This window comes from Passer montanus, unplaced genomic scaffold (genome assembly GCF_014805655.1).
Source record: "Passer montanus isolate IOZ18808 unplaced genomic scaffold, ASM1480565v1 scaffold14, whole genome shotgun sequence".
Classification (NCBI taxonomy): domain Eukaryota; kingdom Metazoa; phylum Chordata; class Aves; order Passeriformes; family Passeridae; genus Passer; species Passer montanus.
The window spans coordinates 7962778-7984623 of NW_024360941.1; the positions used below are offsets into that span (position 1 = coordinate 7962778).

General features: G+C 39.0%; 1 protein-coding gene across 1 annotated transcript in view; it reads left to right on the forward strand.

The window, feature by feature from the left end:
* Positions 1-21846, forward strand: part of GALNTL6 (polypeptide N-acetylgalactosaminyltransferase like 6) — a 430883-nt gene that overhangs the window by 349771 nt on the left and 59266 nt on the right. Inside the window, exons 5-6 of the mRNA XM_039700070.1 lie at positions 5091-5276; positions 11544-11727. Of these exons, the coding sequence (XP_039556004.1) occupies positions 5091-5276; positions 11544-11727 (370 nt within the window). The remainder of the gene's footprint in view (positions 1-5090; positions 5277-11543; positions 11728-21846) is intronic.

The window sequence follows — 21846 nt, forward strand, 5'->3', positions numbered from 1 at the left end:
TTCCAGTTTATTTCTGGGCACCAAATTAAGTAAATAGGTGCCCAGGTACTCTGCTTGAGTAGATCTTTAATTATTATCATCAAGCAATTGTGTTTCTGCTATTATTTTAGAAAAACTTCTCCAGACTTTAAATGAAGACAGAGGAGGCCCATGCAGAACAATTACAATGGAGAATTTGTTTACAGGCTGCCACTAGAAGAGACATAATGCTTCCCTTTATCATCACTTGTCAGAGCAGTGACAGCCTGTAAACAGCCTGTCCATGCATTATTCTTTATTTGTCACTGCTTGTGCCAGCTCTTGCCCTAGCAGGTGCCTGGCATGTGTCAAACTTATGATTCAGGGATTCATTTGATCAGCACTAGAAAGAAAAGTGTGATGTATTTTCTTTTCAATTACAAATTAGATATTTGCTCCTATATCTAATGGAAGGAGCCTTGGCTTCTTTATATGCAAAAAGTGCCATTTATAGCTTACTGTAGAATTTAAATACTGGCTTCTTTTTCATACCCAGTTCTGAAAGTGGAATTTATATAATACTACAGAATATAAATTAAACCATCCTACTTCCCTGTTCTATTGTCATGGCAAATCTGTTCAAACGGTTTCCTTTGGTAATGAATGGGCAGAATGTGCTGTCCTCTGAACATTTAAATGTCTTTTTATTACAGGTTGCTTTCTATTTTATGCACTGCATTATAATTTCTTTAAAATAATTTCTCTAGAATTAGTTTTGTGCTAACATTGATTCATGCATGTTTACTTGTCTACTTGAGTTTGCTTAGATGTAAATGTATATGTGTAACATACAGGGTTTGTGTGTGAGATGCTGCTTCTGCAGATAGTATTAGCAATAAAATAGTTAGGATCTGTGAAAAAATGCAGTTGTCCTATTGGAAATAAAATATTTGGTGCTCTCATCTGTGAGGGAAATTTATGGATTTCTGTGAAAAGGGAAAGTTTATTCTAGTAGGTTTGGCAAAAGACAAGATTTTTAAAATCTAAATTTGTTAGTAATCGCAAACAGTGATATTTTTTTAATCAAAAATGTGGTTCAAAATGAAATATATGTTTTTACTATTTATATTGATAGTAGAAAATACTACCGTTTATTTAAAACTACTACTGTTCTACTGTCTCTGGCTGTTACTCTGTGTTTATTTTTGCTTTTAGAGATTGGTAAAATTTGAAACAAATTGTAGGACATTGTGGGACAAATTAAAGTATGTGATCACTTTTATAATGATTTAAGTTTAAAAAATTGTTAGTTATGGATCCAAAAGGGAATTTGTTTCCTTCACCTTAAGATATTTCATTCTCACAACCATATTGGACTTGGTCATTGAACTCAAATACTTTGTGATGTTTTTATAGTTATTTTAGTTATTGTGAATTTTTTTTCCCAAATAAATACCCAAACCACCTTCTTGCCATATCTTAAAACTAAAGACACAGTAGATATTCTTGGAGGCCTGTATTTGACTATGTCATGACTTACTGTTAGGATGTTACTAACATGTAGGTTTAGAAAATATAGATCCCTTACATCTCTCTAGTAATCCATATACTTTGGTTTGTATGTAGACCTGGTCTTTAAATGTCACTTGTCTAATTAAGCTTTGTAAAATTCACAAGTCATTACTTTTGTTTTCTTCATTACTACTTCCAGATATGTCTAAATGAGGATACATTTAAAATTCTGTGTAAACAAATGTGCAAATTTTATTTGTGTGTTTCTTCTTTTTTTTGACTTGTTCCTTAGCAACTAGAAGAAAATAATAAAATCATTCGGTCAAGGGACTAATTGAATAGATGAAAATAATTTTGGGATATGTAATTCTGGCATCAAAAGATGTGCTGGATGTTTTAATGCTGTTCTTCACAAATCAGGTGACATGCTGTCTGAAATGCATCAAGAGCTATCTGGGAGAGAGGGAGGAAGGTGGTACAGAGCTTTTGTTTGTTCCACAGAGTTTCAGCCAAAGGGAAAAAAACCTAAAATTTGAGAGACCGTTTCCCTGAGTTTGCAAGGAATCTAAAGCAATGAAAGAACAGTAGGAATGACCATAGGTTTAATAGATTTCAAGCTCCAATACAACTAATGACAATCAAATCATATTATTCAACTCTATTGTTATTTAGCAATTGATATAAGAACAGAAAAGAATGTATCATAATTTGATAGTTTACATCGTCTCTCCCTGAAGTGTTTTCTTGAGGCGATAGGCACTCAGCCTTCAGAATTTGCTCACTTAAAGATGTGGAAGGAATGAAATTAATTCCTTTGTATGAGACTGAATTTCAGTGAATTAATTTTGCTCGAGAGAAGTGTTAATGATCAGAATGCATGAAAAGGGTGTGTTTGCAGGAGTTCATTGAAGCAGCAGTGGTGGCTATATTCAAGCTGTCTGCTGTAAGGAGACCATTGTGACACCCAACTAGTGAAGGCCCAACTCACGTGTGCTTACAGGCACCAGGCAGCATACCAACACCACAGACAATTTGGATTGTCCAAGTAAGGCTCCTGCTTCTCTCCATCAGAGTATTTAGGTGCTTTCTTGGTAGCTGCCTTCACTTAAAAAGAGGGGAACTGCCAAAAAACAGGGAAGAGTAAAGCAATTGTGTCTGACACATAATGAAATTCAGAGGAATGTAGTAGCTGGTCAACTCCTCTGATCACGTAGAATCTCATCAGTGAACCCATCTGCGAGGGTAGGCTGGTGATAATGGGGGATTTGTGCTATAGCCAAGGCATTTAGTGGCTGCTGCTTCCAGAGTTAGAGAGGTATGTTCTGGCTGAGCAACCCAGTTCTTTTTTAGTGCTTGTCTGAACAATGTGCAGCAATGTGGACTTGCTCTTGGTGCTGGGTCCCTGTGCACTATTCAGTGCAAACAAACTGAAGACTTGTGGATGGAAGAGGAGAAGGGTTAGGTGACCTTCAGGAACTGCAGGAAATTTCTGGTGTCTGAGGACTAACAGAACCTATGCTACCTAACTGATTAGATTTGATTTACTTTGGAAATATATAATGACCTGTCACTTTGGAGCTTTTTCATTTTTCGTGGCTATTAGATGATACAATTTACAATATAGAAAAAAATCCAGACTGACAGCCCTAACAGACTTTCTTATATTACCTGCAAGGTCTTTGTTATCTTTGTTTTTAAGGTCTATTTCCCTTCTTCTATATTTCTGCGCTATGGGAATAGTCTCAATGGAGCTCATAAAAAGAGAAAAACAGTTCAATAAATATACACTTTAAACAGTTTTGCCTGTGGGCACAAAATGATCCAGGACTTGAATAAACCTCAGTTCAGTCACAAAACTGAATTGCAGCTGGTAGCTAAAATGCATCAGAGTAGCACACCGGCCTTGTCCTGTGAACATGAGTCGTCATGGAAAACCCACCATTCAAGGCACAGAACATCTCTTGACACTGTTACTGTTGGGATTTTATTGAGTATGTAAATAGTGAAATGGGATTGAAAAAGGGATAATTATTTCCTTCTTATTTAGGAATTTAAATGTGCATTCTACAGTCAGCCACAGAGCAAAAGACAAAAACTTTCTATATTTATCTGAATGTGGTTTGTTCTTTTTTTTGTCTCAGACTTGGCTTTCCTCATAGACTTAATACTTCTCCCAGGCAATACAATGAGCACAAACCTCTCCCTTGACTCAGGATGCCTCAAGAGTGTTGAGTTTCTCCTCCCAGAGGCTCCAACCTGTTCTGTAATCCTTGCTGTGGGATGTTCCCAGACCCTCTTCTGTGCCAGTGTGCATCAGGATTCCTCAGTATAGAGGACCATCCCATGTAGTAGTCTTCCACTAAGTACACACCAGTGTTATGCTTCTTCCACATCTGCAGGTAGCTTTGAAAAGTTGTATGTGTTTGTCAGCTAGGAAAAAAACAAGATGAAAATAAACATGTCGAGGGCGCTCTATATCACTGGAGTTTAATTTTATTTTTGCACAAGATCCTGTGTTGTCTGTGCTGTGACTTGTTTCCTCATTGCCTTAAATTTATATGTCAGCATTATATACTCCAGGATACTGCTAAATGGAAATCCTTTTGGCTAGTCCACAGCAAACTTCTTGCAATTTGTAATGATGTAAGAACAGGATAAGGCCTGTGTTGTCCATAAATTTCCAAATAATTAGTAGCTGATATCAGAAACAAGCATAACCTGACAAAGCCATTTCCACGAGACCTAGCTTGCTATCCTTAGCATCACTAAAGGTAGCTTGTCAACATTTTCAATTATTAGAGACTAAGCTTTTCTTTCCCTTTTCCCCTGATGAATGAAATTACCATACTTTTCCAAAGTAACGAGTGGCAAGCTGAGCTGTTATAGCAAAGACAAAAGATCAGGACTTGTGTTTTAGATATGTTTAGGAAGAGGCAAAACTGTAGGGTGTTTTTTTGTTGTTGGGTTTTTTTACGATTCTTAGTGTGCATTTCTTGTCAGAAGAAAAAATATTCCCAAAGATGGTGTTTAGCGATACAAACAGAACCAGATTTTACAGATCAGAGAACCTATCAACTACTCTACATTTCAGCCTAATTTTATTAGGAAGTCAGCTGTCTGTGTGCTTCATGCTGGTATCTAGCTATTAAGATCTTCCTTCATGTCTGTTTCCCTTCCCATTACAAAAACAATCCCACTGTGCTAGTTTTATTTTTTAAATTTATTTCAATGCATAGTTCTTCACAATAAGTCGATATAGGGAACTGACTTGGAAAGGTCACTGTTTAAAAAATGACATGCCAGAATGTGTATATGGCCCTGGGCTGCAGGAGCCAGGGAATGGATGAATATCCTGCAGCTGTTTTGGCCATTATATTGTGGATGGGAGGTTGCCAGCAACAACTGCAGCAGAGTGTCAGTGTCTTTCTCTGTGTGATAAAAGAGAGAATTTTTGCACTTTCTGAACCATCTCAGGAGGATTTGTGGCAGAGTTTGGAGGACTTGAAGTGACTAGAGATGGAAGTAGATAAGCAGCTTGCAGGTTGTACACCAACCTGTTCTTCTGTTGGCTCCTCCAGGCCTGGCACCGCTGATGCTTTTTTTTTTGCCCTTCTTTGTAGAACATTTGAAAGAGAAGCTGGAGGAGTACATGGTCCGCTTTGCCAAGGTGAGGATTGTGCGCACCAAGAAACGAGAAGGGCTCATTCGGACCAGGCTGCTGGGAGCCTCGCTGGCCAGAGGAGAGGTCCTGACATTTCTGGATTCCCACTGCGAAGTCAACGTGAACTGGCTGCCCCCCTTGCTTAGTAAGTGCATTAGCATTCATCAGACATTAAAATCAGAACATACAACCAATAACTGAAGCTGTGTCCCACAGTAAGTTAGACATCAAAGTGTTCAGAGTTCTGCTGAAGTTCTGATCTGTCTGATGTGTCAGTTGTGAGAGAGAACTCCAAGAAATGTGAGCAGCTGCATTTTGTTTCTTGAGATTAAAGAATTTGTAAAATCTTGCAGTAATGCTTCAGCTTATAATAGTTACAATTTATTGTATTATTGCTACTACTAAATACATTGCTTTATCTAGTATAATATTATGTCCTTACTATACACCTGAAGTGGTTTGTTATGCAGGTGTTGTACTCCTTCCTAGTTTTTCACGTTGCATTAGAACAGTTTTTGCTGTAAATATAACCAAGGCCTCAGTGTTAAATCCAATAGCAATAGCATTCACAATGGGAAGCTCAGAAAGAATGATTTGCTATTGACTGTTTTGCTGGATTCCAGCTGCAGCCAGAAAAGCTCCATTAGTTAAAGGAATGGAAAGAATAAATTGTTGTAGTCTAGGATTTCACTTCTGGAAACAATGTTCTCTTTTCTACACACCATATATACTTGCAAAGTATATATGCTTTGCAAAGTGAGTGCTTTTTGCTACCATAACCAAAGAAAATTTCTGAGTTGCCTAAAAAAGAAATTTGTATTCATTAAAAAAGTCTGCTGTAAGTACACAGAAGGTTATGGTTTTGTTAATTAATGGTTATTGTTCCTTGAATTCTGATGTTAGGACTCTTGGGCCATACAGTAAGCTGATAAAGCATTTGCAGCAACATGTGCATTCTTCTAATGAGCTATCAGTAGAGACCAAGAAAAATACTATTAACTAGTTGCTCTTCAGATCAGCAATAAGATAATGATCTAAAAATCCAAATTTTTATCCTTCTTAGCTTCCATACCAAGTCATGCATACAGTTGTTCCCCTTGTTATCCCCTTGCCATCAATCACATCTGCATTTTTAAAAATAACCTCAGTGTCTTCATGTAAACCAGAAATGTCATAAAGGAACAGAGAGAAATCCAAGTTGAGGCCTTGTTCCCCTTGTTCTGTCACTAGGAAAAGAGACTGACCCCCACCTCCCTACCACCTGCTTTCAGGCTGTTGTAAAGAGGGATAAGGTCTTCCATGAGCCTCTTTTTCTCCAGGGTAAAAACCTCAGGTCCCTCAGTTCCTCCTTATAGGACTTGTACTCGAGACCCTTCACCAGCTCTGTTGCCCTTGTGTGAACTCACTCCAGCCCCTGATTGTCCTTCCTGTATGGAGGGGCCCAGAACTGGAAACAGAATTTGATGTGCAGCCTCACAAGTGCCAAGTACAGACAATCCCTGCCCAGGTTGTGCTGACTGCACTATTTCTGACACAGACCAGGATGTCATTGGCTTCCTTTGCCATCTGGGCACAGCTGGCTTATGTTCAGCCACTGCCAACCAGCATCCCAGTCCCTTTTCCTCTGGGCAGCTTCCCAGATGTGCATCTGTAGGCCTGTAGCGCTGCATGGGGTTGTTATAACCCAAGGGCCTCAGTTCTTGATCCAGCCTGTCCAGATCCCTCTGCAGAACCTTCCTGCCCTCCAGCAGATTGACACTCCCATCCAACTTGGTGTCATCTGCAACCTGACTGAGGGTGCACTTGATCCCCTCATCTAGGTCATCAATAAAGATGTTAAAAAGGACTGGCCCAGTATTGATTCCCTGGGGAACAACACTTCCAATCTTCCACCAACTGGATTTAACTTCATTCACCACGACTCTCTGGGTTGGCCATCCAGCCACTTTTTTATCTAGTCAAGAGTGCACCTTTCTAAGCTGCCTGCTTATCCAGGGGAGTGCTGTGAGAGACAGTATCAAAGGCTTTATTGAACTCCAGGTAGACAATATCCACAGCCTTTTCCCATATCCACTAGGAGGTTACCTGCTGAAGATCATGTTAGTCAGGCAGGACCAGACTTACATAAATTCATCCTGGCTGGGCTTGATCCCCTAGCCTATGTGATGTTCCATGAGAAAATCTGTTCCATACATTTAGCTAGCATTCGCCCTGTAAAAACCAAAAATTAAATAGATTGGCATCAAAGGATTCATAATTGCAGCCAGGTTGCAGTTGGGTATTGAACCCTCAGCCTCAAACCAAAAACTGGAAAGATGAGAGCGACTGCATCAGTGCCCCTCAGTTCTCAAGAGGAGTGAAATCTTTCTTATTCAATATATAGTACAATACCTGTAGATAACCAACCAGCCAGAGGACCTAGAAATGAGTGTTGAGGAATAGTGAAGCCCAGAATCAAATCTGTTTTATTTTGAAAAAAAAAAAAAAAAAGTAGAGCATTACATAAAGGACAAATAGAAAATAAACACACATCTAGTATGTTTTCCCTGTGCCCTTTTTCTCTAAAGGAACGAGAGAATTTTCTTACAAACTTGAGATGGCATATATTTACTATAGTGAAATCAGATGACACCTGGCTGGTAATAATAGTGAAGTTAATGTATGTTTTCAAATGTTTATCTGAAGTTACATTTTGTGATTCACTCAGCACTGCATGTGACTGAAAGTCATTCAAGGAAACCACAACAGAGGACGTGTTGAGTGTTTATTGCTTTGAAGCTGCCCTGTTTTAGCTCTGATTGCATCTGGTGTGTGTAGTGAAAAATCCTCAACAAGTACATGGCTCAGCCCTTGTCTGGACTGGCAGTCTTTACTGAGAGGAGCAGTGGCTTCCACTGTTCTAAACCAGGTTTTGTTACAAATGATGAAAGTTAGATGCTGGGGAGGTGGGGTGAGGAACCAAGAACAAGCACTTAAAGATGGTTCTCAGATCTATTTAAGTATCTAACTTACATTTTCAGAATTAACTATCAGCTTTTAGGCCAAAGAAAGACTGAGTTATTTCAGTGCTTTTAGGGTATCCAAATCACCTTGTGGAGCTGAGCCGCAGTTGTTTCCAGTTACAATCTTTTGCTTTGTTTTCTTAAAAATGGGGGTAAAATGTCTTGATTTTCTTTAAGCTTTATTTAGTTTATTTCTTTGCTTAAATGAGCTCTTAAGCTTAGGTAAGACATTCTGAGAAACTAGAGTTTTGACTGATGCTTGCTGAGTAGGGAGCTGTAGTGATGTAAAAAGGTTGGCAAACAGCTGTTTGTTGTCACTCCTCAGCAGAAGGAAAGATGTGGCTTGGACTCCAGCAGCTGACAGTTCAGTGCAGTGTGAAGTCACAGTTATTGCAGGTAAGAAACTGAGTGGCAAACCAGAAAGGTGCAGGCACATATTTCCTTCTGCTGATGTTGCTGCAGGAGCAGTGAGAGGAGACACAGACAGTAGATCAGTAGTGGCATAGTCTACCAGAAGTAGGTTTGTTAAAACAGATTCCTTTCCTGATGAAGAATTAAAAATATATCATGTTTGGATTACGCTTAGAAAAAAAAAGTTGTCAAAAGTTGTCAAAACACCTGCATGTTATCAATCTTCACAACATGTATACGATGTATTGCTTGACAGTGGAGAAACTGAGGGTACAAGTACTTATGGCAACTCAGAAAACAAGAGATAATTTGCTGAATCACTCAAATTTTGTCTGAATTACAATTAATTATAATTACCTGTAATTACATATTAAAGTACGACAATAAAAATATTTACGTTGAAAAATTCCCCAAAAAAGACTATTTGCAATTTGGCATTGTTACTTTAACCAGCCCAGTTTGAAACGTGCACTTGAAATTAAAAGGGTACCTGTTTCTCATAGAGATAAAGCCTATATTTTTGAGATAGTGACTCATCCGTTATTTAAAACTTATATTTATTGCCATATATGCTTACTCTGCTTGATCCTAAAAGTGCTGAATCCAAATATGTATGTATATATTGGTTAAAATTTCTTGGGAGAAAGCTCTGAGCAATGTCCCCTCCTGTTCTCAGGCTTTCCCTGAAATCTACAAGATTTTTGCATGTACGGCGATGCTTATCTGTTTGTTCTTCCCTTTAACTGAAGCCTACATGCAGTGAAATAATGCATGGATATTTTCAGACCAGTAGGAATCTGTAAGGGGATGAGGAGTAAAGGCAATGCAAGAGAAACTGTAGAGTATTTCAGCTGGCTTTCAGTGTGGCATTAGGAGCAGGTGGAGGAAAGAGCAGTGGCTGATAAAGGCAGCAGCGTGTTTGGGTATCTAAGTCTGTGATACCAGCACACTTGTGAAATGTAAGTTAGTCCTACAGCTTTTTCTTTCTGTTTCCTAAATTCATACTGGGGCTACATTAAAGCTTAAGTAGTATGTATGTAATATTAATTATTTTAAGCATACTGAAGGAAACATTGAGACTGAAAGTTTGGTCTTTTGGTGTGCACAACTACAAACATCCTGGTTTTATCAAAAAGCAAGATTTTCCTTTGGTTCCTTATCTCTAAAATATTTTGGAGGCTGGTAAGTAAGCTCTGCACAAACACACTAAGGCAGGTAAGCATCATCATACTTGCAGAATTCCTGAGAGAGTTGCAGAAATGAAGACTGGGATTGAGCTTGAGCATTGCTCAAAAAAATCTCCCCCTAGCTATCTCTACATGTGACTTGGAGACTTCAAATCCTTCAGTGCATTTAAAGATAGCAGCTATTAAAGATGAAGAGAAGGATGCTAAAGCATTAAGAGTCTGCCTTTGACCTGCTCCAGAAAAATCAATCCCATTTAGTTTCTCTGCTCCAATCAATTTAGAAGGGGGGATCAGAGACAGATTGTTATAAGCCCTATAACTATTAGGAGGGCCATCACAGGAAAGAGATTATGTAAAAGTGACTTTATATAATGATCACAGATAACTCTATACAGTGGACCAGTGAATGTAATTATATTTGGCAATAGCAACAGTAATGCAGCCATTATCTCTGTGATGAGTTTCCTAGAATTTTGTGAGATCCTGTGCCTTAAATTTATTTCACTGTTAAAGAATAAGGATGTAAAAACCTGCTGAACTTCCAGTCACAGTAATTTCTCACTAGTAGCCTTGATCCCTGATTTGGACAGTGTTTCTAAACTTAAACTTTTGAGAATAGAGACTCAGATGTTTTGTGAAAATCATCTTTTTTTCTTAACTCCAGTCCCGCAGACGCATGGAAGCAGAATCTGTATTATTAATCTTTATACCAGTATTACCTGCCTTCCTATCTAAGTGTTCAATCTGCACTCAGCCCTTTGATTATTTTTAGGGTATTATCAAGCATCAGTGAAATTTAAACAGAAACAAAATTTTTAAAACCAAATTTTCCACATAGGCTCTAAAATGTCCTAAATAATATAAAGGATCTAAGCTGCCATTCAGAGAAAGAGCTTTATTATACTTGGAATTTTAAGATTTTAGGGGGTTTTTGAGGGTTCATACGTAGTTTTTACTGTCCTTTCCTGTCAGAATGGCTATAAGTTTTTTTTGTACTTCCTTATTTAGAACCATGATTCTTCTGCTTAGTTCTTGATGTTAGCCTGTCTTCTTTACTTGTCTTTCTTTTCAGAGGAGCTCTGTAGGATTAAGCAATAGGACTCACCAAAGCAGTCTCAGGCTCAGCTGAGCTAATGTTGAGCTAATGCTAGGGATGGGAATTTGATTTTGTATCACAGTTCTAATTATTTTTTTTTTAAGCAAAACTAAACCTCATTCTTTAGAAAGCAGGTACAAATAATACTGTGGAGCTTTCTTTATGACTCAAAGATTGGTACAAAAAAAAGGACACAAGCTCTGTTTTTCTCTTTGTTTTGGAGTTTGCCTTTAATTTGGAGCATTTGATTTCAAAGCTGATGCGTTCTACAGCCACAGGAACAGTGACTGAGTGGTTGCAAGGGCTGAAATTCACATTTAGGAATAAATCTCTCTCTCAGGGGCTTCCCAAACACACTTCCCACAGATGAGGGAGTATTTTTACCATTTTCTTGCTGGCTTGTTCCATAGCTGACAGACTGGGGACAGCTCAGAGTAGCAATGAGAGAGAGATGCAGGTGACTAGACTCCTGTGGGTCTCATGGGGATGTGCTTCCCTTTAAAGAACCGTAAATACTTCTAATCATTGCCCAACTGCATTAATTCTACTTTAAATAAAGGTTTGATACAGATTTGAAAAATGAAATTATTGGGGGGCCACAGGGCAGAAAGCAAACAATCTTCAAACATCAGAAACCAGTGGGATTCACTTTGCAGTAATATGATACATGACTTGACTAGACATGCCGTTTCCTATTTTCTACTTTCATTTTTCAGACCAGATTGCTCTTAACCACAAAACCATCGTGTGTCCTATGATCGATGTCATTGACCACAATCACTTTGGCTACGAGGCGCAGGCGGGGGATGCCATGAGAGGAGCTTTTGACTGGGAAATGTACTACAAACGAATCCCGATTCCTCCAGAGCTCCAGAGAGCTGATCCCAGCGACCCCTTTGAGTAAGTAGCGATAAAGGGGAGAGTGGGAACATGAAAAAGGGCAAGCAAAAAGTGTAACTGTAGCAGAATCTAAACCCAGACATTTCCATATAGGCCACTTTCTGCTAATGAAAGGTAATAGAAGAAAACACCTGAAAACTAGCAAAAAGATCAAGGCAGTGATTTGTAGAATTCACAAGCTGTGCATGGAAACACAACCCAGCTCAGTGATTGTACGTAAGAGACAGGCACGTACTTGTAGTTGAGTATTGGCATCAGGCAAGAAGTGATTGCAATGACAGGTATTCTGTTTATTTCACAGAAACTTTATTTAATGTTTTATTTGCTGAAGATTGATGCAATATATGCACCAGCAGTTGAGTCCAAGTTACACCAGCAGATACTTAGTTTATAACTGGTGATATGGTTGCTGTATATGCAGTGCTGTAACTTAAACACACAGCTATTAAACCTGAACACTGTCAAGATGATTTGTAAATAGTTTTAGATAAGACAGCCTCTGACCCCAGTATTGTGGAGATAAACTCGTTCACAGAAATTATCTTCCTTCTTTTCATGAAGGTACATCCTTTTTCCTTTTCTTTTCTTATAATTATTCTCATATAAGGATCAGCTTGGATTAATCCTTATCGAATGAGAAAGGACAGACAGACATGGTTCTAATGTGAGAAAGTCTCCAGGTCTCTCACACAAGCACATCCCAGTAGGGCTTCCAGTAGGGCAGGCTCTGATACTCGTTATCCCTGGCTGAACCTCCACACTGTAGGTTATGGCAGTTTGAAACCTCATTATCTCCCCTTCCCAAAGCAAAACGTGGAAACAATAGCAACAGAAGAACTGGGTCTCTGACCCTAATATCCAGGGAATGACCTGCAGAGAGGAGTAGGTGACTGTGACATTTGTGGGCTCATTTTCATTACTCTATTTGCTCCTTTTTCGCTTGTCTCCATCCAGGCCCTTCAGTCTTCATCTTGCATTAGTGTAAGTGCTGATGAAGTACTTTGCATCAGGTGCCAATGTGACCACTTGTCATTGATCGGGTGGGAGATCCAGGCAAGCCCTGCTTTAGCCTCAGATTTTTGGCAGCAGTTTAAATTTAGTATGGCCTACACCTAAAATCACTCCAGTCTGGAGGATCCTGTTCTAAGGATGGCAGACCAGGTTTATTATAAAATTAGCTATTTATTTAATAGATAGGCAACCACAGACAAAAGGTCATAAACAGAGTTACTTATTACACAGCATAAAACAAAGAGAACTAGTAGATTACATAAAACAGTGCACAATATCAAGATACCTATATTAAAGCTAGCAAAAAACTAGTATAGATTGGGAGTCAATGTAATTTACCACCAAAATAATGATAGTGTACAGAGTCCTTTCTCTCAGCTCCCAGGAGAGCTGGCATCCCAGCTTTGGGGACAAAGCCTCACACATTTCCAGGGAACATGCAGAAGATTTCTGCTTTGTGAAAGTTTGGTGTAGCTTTTATAGTTTGTAAAGTGAACTGTCTGTCAGAAATTCCAGCTTATCTTTCTAGATCTTGTTTCCACAGCAAGATATCTATTGACAGCTGGAAACATGGCGTCAAAAAAAAAGTCACTGCAAGACAAGCTGTCTTGATTGAGTTATTTCACCAGTTAGCAAGCTCTCATGAAGGGCAAGATGCCCTGAGTTCACCAGCTAACAAGACACAGATAAACTCTTCTGAAGGGTGAGATGCCCTGCTACACCATTCCACAACATAGATGCAGCTAGTGCAATCACACAGCACTCCAGAGCTGCTAGATCTTCAATTGCTCTGTCTTCTTGGTACTCTGAGCCGTTGTAGTTTCTTGGCACTTAGTGAAAGTAACCTTTGTATAATTTGGTTCAGCATTCAAATTCTGTATAAGTAAAACTTCTCTATTGCCAGCGTAGCCACAGGGTTTTGGCAACAGTTTAAATTTGTTAATTTAAACTGTTGCTTATCAGTTGTTTCACATTTGCTGTTTGTAGTATGCATCTTGTAGAATCTTGTTGTGAAGACAAGACTAAAGAGGAATCTCTCATAGGAAACTTCCTAGAAAGATGAGGGGTTTTGCAGGGCAGAATAGATACGGTGGCTTTGCATGAACTGCTGTTCCACTCAGCATGGCAGCAGCTGATACCCACCTTGCCCTGCCAGAGTGAGACACAGGCAGATAAATGGCTTCTCAAGGAACGACATGCAGCCTATAAATCTCCTGTAATCTCAGTAGTTGTCAGGTGGAAAGACCTCCCTGTTCTTACACAAATCAGTGAGAGTCTTCCTTTGTTTTCCCCATAACAGGATGCACATCAGAGCAATGCTGCTGGAATAGCAGCATTGCTCAAGGAACTTTCATTTCTGTCCCCACACATGCCAGCAGGACTGAAGGCTGGCTGAGCTAGGACAATATGCTTGCTTAAAAGTATCCTCTGCCTAAAATGGCAAATGAGAATAGATACGTTTTAAATAATCACTATGAATTTTGCTTAGGGGAAAGATTATTTTCTAATTCAAAGTCAGTACTGCTTCTCTCCTATGGCCTTCTCTGCTGAGACCTCAAGTTTTTAATACCTTGCTTACAACAAATACTGTAAACGTTGCAAACCATTTTACATATCAGTAACTTAATTGACCAAGACAGCTTCTGTGAAATAAAAGATACAGAACAGTTTTCTTTTAGTTACATATGCACTAAAAGTAGAAATTGCTTCAGCCAGCACCATAATTATTATGCTACTATTTTGTAAGCAGTAGGGTTGGGTTTTTTTTAATTTAGGTTAAATATTTTACTGTTGGTACCGTAATAGTTTTGTTTCTTGCCAGCAGAGTCAGATCTGAGATGATCCCTAATGAACTGGAAAATTGCCAGCATTTTTAATAAAACACCAGCAAATAATGGATGCATGATCCAAAAAGTGTGCTGATGAGTTTTTCCCCTCACTTAAAATGCCAGCGCAGTATATGTGTGAAGCAGAAAAGGTCACATCAGCCTAAGAAATAATGTACATAAAACCAGATCAAACTACAGAAGACCTAAGAGCAGTTGTTGTATTATCTGCATGGTACATTTGCTTTCCATCTACGCACGATCAAAGTACTGCTGCAGCAGACACGAGCAGCGTGTTTGCAGCTGACACAACCAGCTGAAGTGTTGGCAGGTAGGCTCTTGGTATGACAGGAGCGCGAGTCTTGCTAAGCTCCAATGCTAGCTCAGCTAGTCTTCTGGAATTAATCTTTTCCCACATTTGAATTTTTTTTTTAATAGTGTTCCACTGTGGCCAGTTTTGACCAGGTGCTCTCCCATTAGACACCATCTATCTCAACATGGTCTTCCAGTTCAAAATCCCTCTTGTGAAGAAGAGACATTCTCATCCATTTGTGGTGTGAATGTAAGTGTAGTCAGGATTTATTGTTCCTGTGCCTGCAGTGCCACTTGGGGCAGCATCTCCATCCTTTGCTGTGACAGAACTTGGAGCTTCACTGCAGCTCTCAGCTTTTTCAGATGTACACTCTCACCCATTCTCAGGGCCTCTGCAGTTGTTCACAACAAGTAGCTTTACACCACAATTTGGCTTGATGTTTATGACTTTAAGACCATAAAATGCTCTCAAAAGCTTCCAGTGTCAAATTCAGGTACAGATGATGTACTAGCACCGACCGGGGAGTCATATGACAAATTTGTAACTGCACCTGGATCAGGCAGCATTCATGCACAAATTTTATCAGTTTGATTCACATATAGTTTGTCATTGGCCATGCCAAATTTCCTATAGGTTTCACTGAACCGAACTACAGCCATTTAAAATACATTTTCAGTCAAAGTTCCCATGTGAATTATTGGATATTTTTCTCTGCTCACTGTAGCGTATAGGAAAGCTTAACAACTATTCCATAAATGGATCTCATGTCGCTTTTAAGATTAGCGATTTTTTGAAATATCTGTGTGACTATTTTTCAGGACATACTGACTCCTTAAAGGCATGGAAGCTGGACTTCTCCTCTAATAAGGTTGCCTCCTCATCCAGACATTAAGTCTGTGAACTTCTTGATTTCCCTTTCTCGTGTGCCACAGAAACGAGAGGTTTTATATTGCATTCAACTGATCTGTCCCAACTGCAGATCATCATAGCAATTGTAGTGATTTTTGTCTTGCAATTTGTATGCAACTACCTGAACGTGCTCTGAAGCTTCATGCTGTTTTCCTCTGTGCATCTGGGGTTGTGCAAGCAACTCAAATTGCATGGTGGGAAATTGTCAGACAATTGTGGAATCGTGATCATGTCATGATGATGCTTCTGTCTTGATCATTCAGCCAAACTGAAGATCACTTGGAACGTTTTATTGTAGTCTATAAACAGGAAGGACCAGAGATGTTTATCTGCTTTGTGGCTTATCCTCTCCTGCTGGTTCATTCCTCTGTCACAGCAGAGGTTTGAGAGCTTGCCCTTACAGGACACGTAGGTTTGGGACACAAGAGCATGCTCCCCTGTGTCTCTTCCTTTCCATGGTGCAGGCACTCTGGTCTCCAGCAGAGTTTGCCTAACCCAAGCAATTGCCACTTAAACTAATGGGATAACCTTGTTACTATAATGGACTGAGATATACAGCATGTCAGTTTATATGATTTAATAGCCTCTCTGAGCTAAAAGCTCTGTGGAAGTTCAGCGTGGAGGTTTGATATGTTCAGGCCTGCTGGGCATGACTGCGCTTTATTTCCTGGCAGCACTTACATTGTATCAATTCATGGTATCACATGGCTGATCTGAAAACTGGCATCAGTTTCATGCCAGCTGCAACATACTTTTAACCAGACAAGAAAATATCAGTCAAAAAACTATTTGGAAGGGACTGCAGAGCTCCTTGGAGCAGTTTTATGGTGGTGTAACTTTATGATGCAGAAAGGAGAGAAAGGTGCAGGAGAGACCTAACAACATTGCTATTGAATTGCAAATCAAGATGGAAAATTTAACCAATGCTATCTAACCAGTGCTATTTACTGGATACCAAGAGTCCTAGCACCTATCTGAGGAAGTTAGAAGTGTTTTGGTGTGTGGCCACTCCCTACTCTCCAAGAGTCCTTTGCCTTCCAGTGTAGAGCTGTGATCTCCAGACCTCCCTGAAGTGGGACAAAGCTGAAGAGTCATGTAACTCTAGCAAAGGACTAGGACAGTGGTTTTGCAACACTGGGCTATTCAAGCAAGTAGAAACAACTTTGTAATATCTGACATTTTAGTTCCTATACTCAATTTCATATTTATAATATAGAAATAGAATCACTCCACCATCACAAGGCTCTCACAGTAATAGGAGCCACTTATATTTAATGGATGTACTTTTGTGTAAAATTTTGGACATGCTCAAGGCATAAAATTGGGTGATCAGTGCATTTTTCCTTTCCTTTGCATCACAGGCTCTCAACCTTGAATGTAATTTATGACCCTAATGTAGCTAGGTGTGTGTAAAGATTGGAAGGTTACTTGACATTTTCTGTTGAATTGCGTACCTAAAATCACATTATTATTTTGCAAACTGTCATCCAGATGCTCTTTTTTTTTTAATTTGATATACTTTTAGAAATACTCTTTTTCTGCAGCTCCTTACTTTCAGTATTTAAATACATACTTTTTACAACATGTTCGTGCAAAGAAAGTCTTTGCTAAGACTACATTTCAAATCTGACAAGTACTTTTCCAATTTTATTATCGTTTTCTGAAGTTCAGAAAGTGCTTTGGACAATGATTTCTGTTCTACAGCTCCCAGAGCTTTACAGCCTATGTCTTTTATGGCTGATTTCTGCCTATAAACATATTCATAAAACCTCTCACAACCAGAAACAATCATCTATTTTTTTAAAGCCTGAGCATAATCTACTGGTTTGAACTGTGCAGCAGGAATGTTTTATGTAAAGGAATTATTCTACAGTGAAGCAATCTCCAACCAGTGCTAGTTTGTGTAAGTTACGGTCTTGATTTATTGTTTTGACAAGCTATGGTCTGTAAAAGACTGCTAGTGGAGATAACAATAGTGGTTATAAAAATAGCTTTTACAGACTGTCATCTACCCGTGGCCCTTTGAAATCTCAGAATTTTTTTTCAATGAGAGATACCAACACTAACACAGAATTTGTGGGTATGCTATGCTCATATTGAGTCATTTTCTCTTGCCTTTGGTAGGATTTCAGTGTAGAGGTACTGTACAACCAGTACATTTTCTCTGAGGACCAGTACAGAGGAGAGAACTCTAAGAAAGTGTAACCTGTCAAAATGAAAAAAAAAATCAAGAATAAAATACTGCTGCTGGTTTAATTTTAATTTTCAATCAAGGAAATCAATCACTATTAAAGTTTTTCATGCTAGTTGAATTGGGTAGATTCAGATGTGATACACAACCTTTCACTGAAATGGTCATTGTGGCTCATGCCAGCCAAGACAAAAGAGTACTCATTTTGTTCCTAATGCCTAAACTCATATTTCCAATTTTCTTTAATACTTTGGGCATCATATTTAGCATAAAAATGTAAACGCCTTGAGAATAATGCTTCTAGAGCTGTTAGCCTGCTACTTCACACAAGTATCAGCTTCGGAGCTTGACAGTCTATATGCCCATATGCTGGGGCAGATTCATAGAATGGGTCATGAATACTACCAGTAATTAGAAAATTAAGTAGCTTCTGGGCATGATTTTAATACAACTTTACATGAAAAAGACTAGGATGATGGTAGCCAAGAAGACAGAGCTATGTTGCTCAGTGCATACAGGTGAGCTATTTAAAACTATCACCATACTGTTCACACAGATGGCTTCACTTTCAAAATTATAAAATCATGTCTGAATAGCTCTCCATAAAGAAAAATAAGTCACCTTTTTAAAGTAATTCTTTCTATTCTTATTTATGTGTTTAAAGCCATTTTCTCTAGAACTTTCATGCAGAATTTGGTGACACCTATTGATTCTAAGAAAGAGAAAACCAACACCCCTCTCTTACATTTTACGGTGTTGATCAGCATAAATTTGGGAGCAACCTCTGCATCCACTTAGTTGTGGTTTATTTAAAGAATGGTCTGCTCTGTCTAAAACCTCAATCTAGTGCTGCAGTTGCTTCCAACAGAAGAAAGCACAAAGGCTGAACCAATTAATTTTATGGGATCGCTCTGTGCCAAATCGCTTTCACATGTGGAGGTTTGATGGAGGTCCCATACATGTTCACTGGCCCAGGTTTATTAATACTTCTTAGGATCTGTCCAGGGTGGGATGTGTGTGTCATTTACCCCTTGTTCTGTGAGGTCTGCAGGAGCTCCACAGTATCACAGTGCTTTCCTGTAATGCCCATGGTTCTTTCAGAGGCAGTGATCAACTAAGCATGACATAGAAGCATCTTCACTTGCCAATATATACCTTCTGATTTTTATTTTTTTTTTTGACTCTGCATGCAATAATTCTGCCTGTCCAGCTATCTTGGTGTAGCCCTGAGGTAATGAGATATTTCTGGCTTCCACTCTGAAAAAATTAGGCTGTCAATGCAATGTGTGCTGGAAGCATGAAAAAAGAGGAGATGGGAAAGAAATTTGTATATAGCCAGTGTTTCAGTGCTATTCTTACAATATCCAATCAGAAATTTTCCTGCCACAGCTTTAACCCCTTCTAATTTTTAATCACACTGCACAGTGGGAGCAGAGCTTTTAAGTGCTTGAGAACTCATGTCAGATAAGTTCATTGTTCATTTTCATGTAAATTATATTATTTCCTTCAGCCTCTCTTAATAAATAATGTTTTCTAGATCTCTGATGATTATCTTTGCTCCTCTGCACACTGTTTCCATCCTGAGAGCATACAGCACCAGCCAAAATCTTACCATTGCCTAGTGGAATAGCTGGGTGACTTTGCCTCTCTCAGACACTATGTTCCTGTTTACATTTCCTTGACAGTGTTGATTCATGCCAAGCTTGTGCTCTGGTAACCTCCACATCATTTTCTGCAGAACTGGTATCTAGCCAAGTATTCATCATCCTCCTCTTGTAATTCAGATTTTACACGTGTAAAGGCAAGGCATTTATATTCATATCTGTTTCAAGTGCCATGTCCAAAGGAGTGATCTGTCTTCATTATCTATAGATCAGTGTGATATTTTGTATCTGCACATTTGGAAATTTATTTTTTTTCCTTTCTTTACTTCACTTTTACAATTTGGTAAGATTTTTAAATTCTGCTTAACCCTCCAGTTGTTTACAGCCTATTACAATGTTACTTGAGTTTTACTTGATGTTTGTGCAAATGGCGAGTTCTGTTCTAAATCCTGATTATAATAATGTCTGTTTGGTCCATGCCAGAAATCGAGACATGCAGAGTCCCTGGCTTTCCAACAATCCATTTTCTCAGCCAGAAATACAGTGTGTTCCACACTGTGGCCCTTGAAAATTTGTCAGCTTCCTGCTAAGCAAACCTTTATAAAATGGTACCAAACAATTCCTTCACATCCTGTAGATGGTATCTGATTTACAGCACAATAGCAGCTTGCTCTTTAGGTCCATTTCCAGCCTTGAGATGAAGGCTAGGACGCCATGGACACATGTTCCAATCTGATTCATTTATGCACAAAGCCCTCCACTCCATGGAGCTGCTGAATTGCACCTTGGAGATTTTAATAGAACATTCAACTGAATCGAATACAGGACAATGTCTGCAGATGATCTCAAGACAATTTCCATTTTGATTTTGGATTGTAGGGTATCAGCAGGTTTTGCATCTGTGACATTAATTATGTAATGTTCTACATTCTTTCAGTTTTTAACCCTGGCAGTTTATCTGTGAATCAGGTTATTTATCTCAGACTTGAGTGAGAAAAGAAAAGTGAAAACATATTTTGTTTACAGTCTTAGGAGAGTTCAGTATAGGTAATGACCTGATGAGTACCTTATTCTGAATTATCCCCAGACAAACTAGCATCTGTTTCATTCTCATGTAAGTAACCAAAATATCATTATTCTAGCTGGAAGACAAGTTTTTGTCAAGAGGCAAAGGTAAATGCCTCCTCCAACCTGTGAAGTGAAAATTATGATAAACACTGTGAAATTTGCTGTGTTAGTTTATTTATAAAATGCTATGCATGTCTCTTGATAGACCAGGAAAAAATGAGACTCAAAAGAGTTGACATCAGTTCTTTGATAAACTGCCAATACAGTATCCTTTGTCAGGGAACAAGATTCTTGTATAAACTTTACTCATTTCAAAATGTACCTCTTTTGCTTGTGAGAAAACAGCACAGAAATATCTCTTCACGTGAATTATTTGGAAAATCAACCCCTGTGTTGTTTTCTCTTTTTAAGATGGTGCATCAATGTTATTTTCAGGGCTGGAGAGGCACTGTAGGCATGAAATTACAGAAGTCCATTTGCCCCCTACAGAGAATGAGATGCCTGCAAGGAGAGAGGAGATCCCATGCCCTCCACTCTCCTTGTGGAGAAAGTTTAGCTGATGCTGCAGAACTTCCCTGGCTTTTTCATGCTAGGGCAAATAGCCACTCTATTTTCCCATGAGTGCAAATGATGTGTGGACATGCAGTGAACTGGGAGTGGAGAGACGGTGATAAGTCGGGAAGAGCACAGTGGGAGAACAGTAACAATAATTTTCCTTTTCAAAGCACTGCAAGCATGCAAAGGACCTCTCAAAATATCCAGGGAAAAGGTAAACAGCAGGGAAGAAAGTAGTTTTCAGACCACTGCCTAGGGAGCACAGGGCAGTGGTTTTGAAGAGACTCCCAGAGGACCCTGAAGGAGAGCAAACCCTGAGCTCTCAGTCCACGGGAAATGTTGAGAGTCCCCAGCTCTTTCCTTTGCAGAAGGTTTTAATGCCTAGCTTGTCATTTAGTGATTTCTTTTTTTTTTGACAGAATGACAGTTTAAACAGCCAAACTGTTCAAAGCACAGTCTTTGTTCCTGGCTTGTTCAAAGGGCATTCAGGGAAGACGAAGAGTCCTTTGTCAGTCGTGTATATGTAATTAGTCAATACGGCTTAATTGTATGGGCCCTGTTATTTCCAGGGGTGTTTTCATTTGACCTTAAACCAAACAGCATAACCAAAACAAAGAAATTATTGTAAACATTGAATACAAA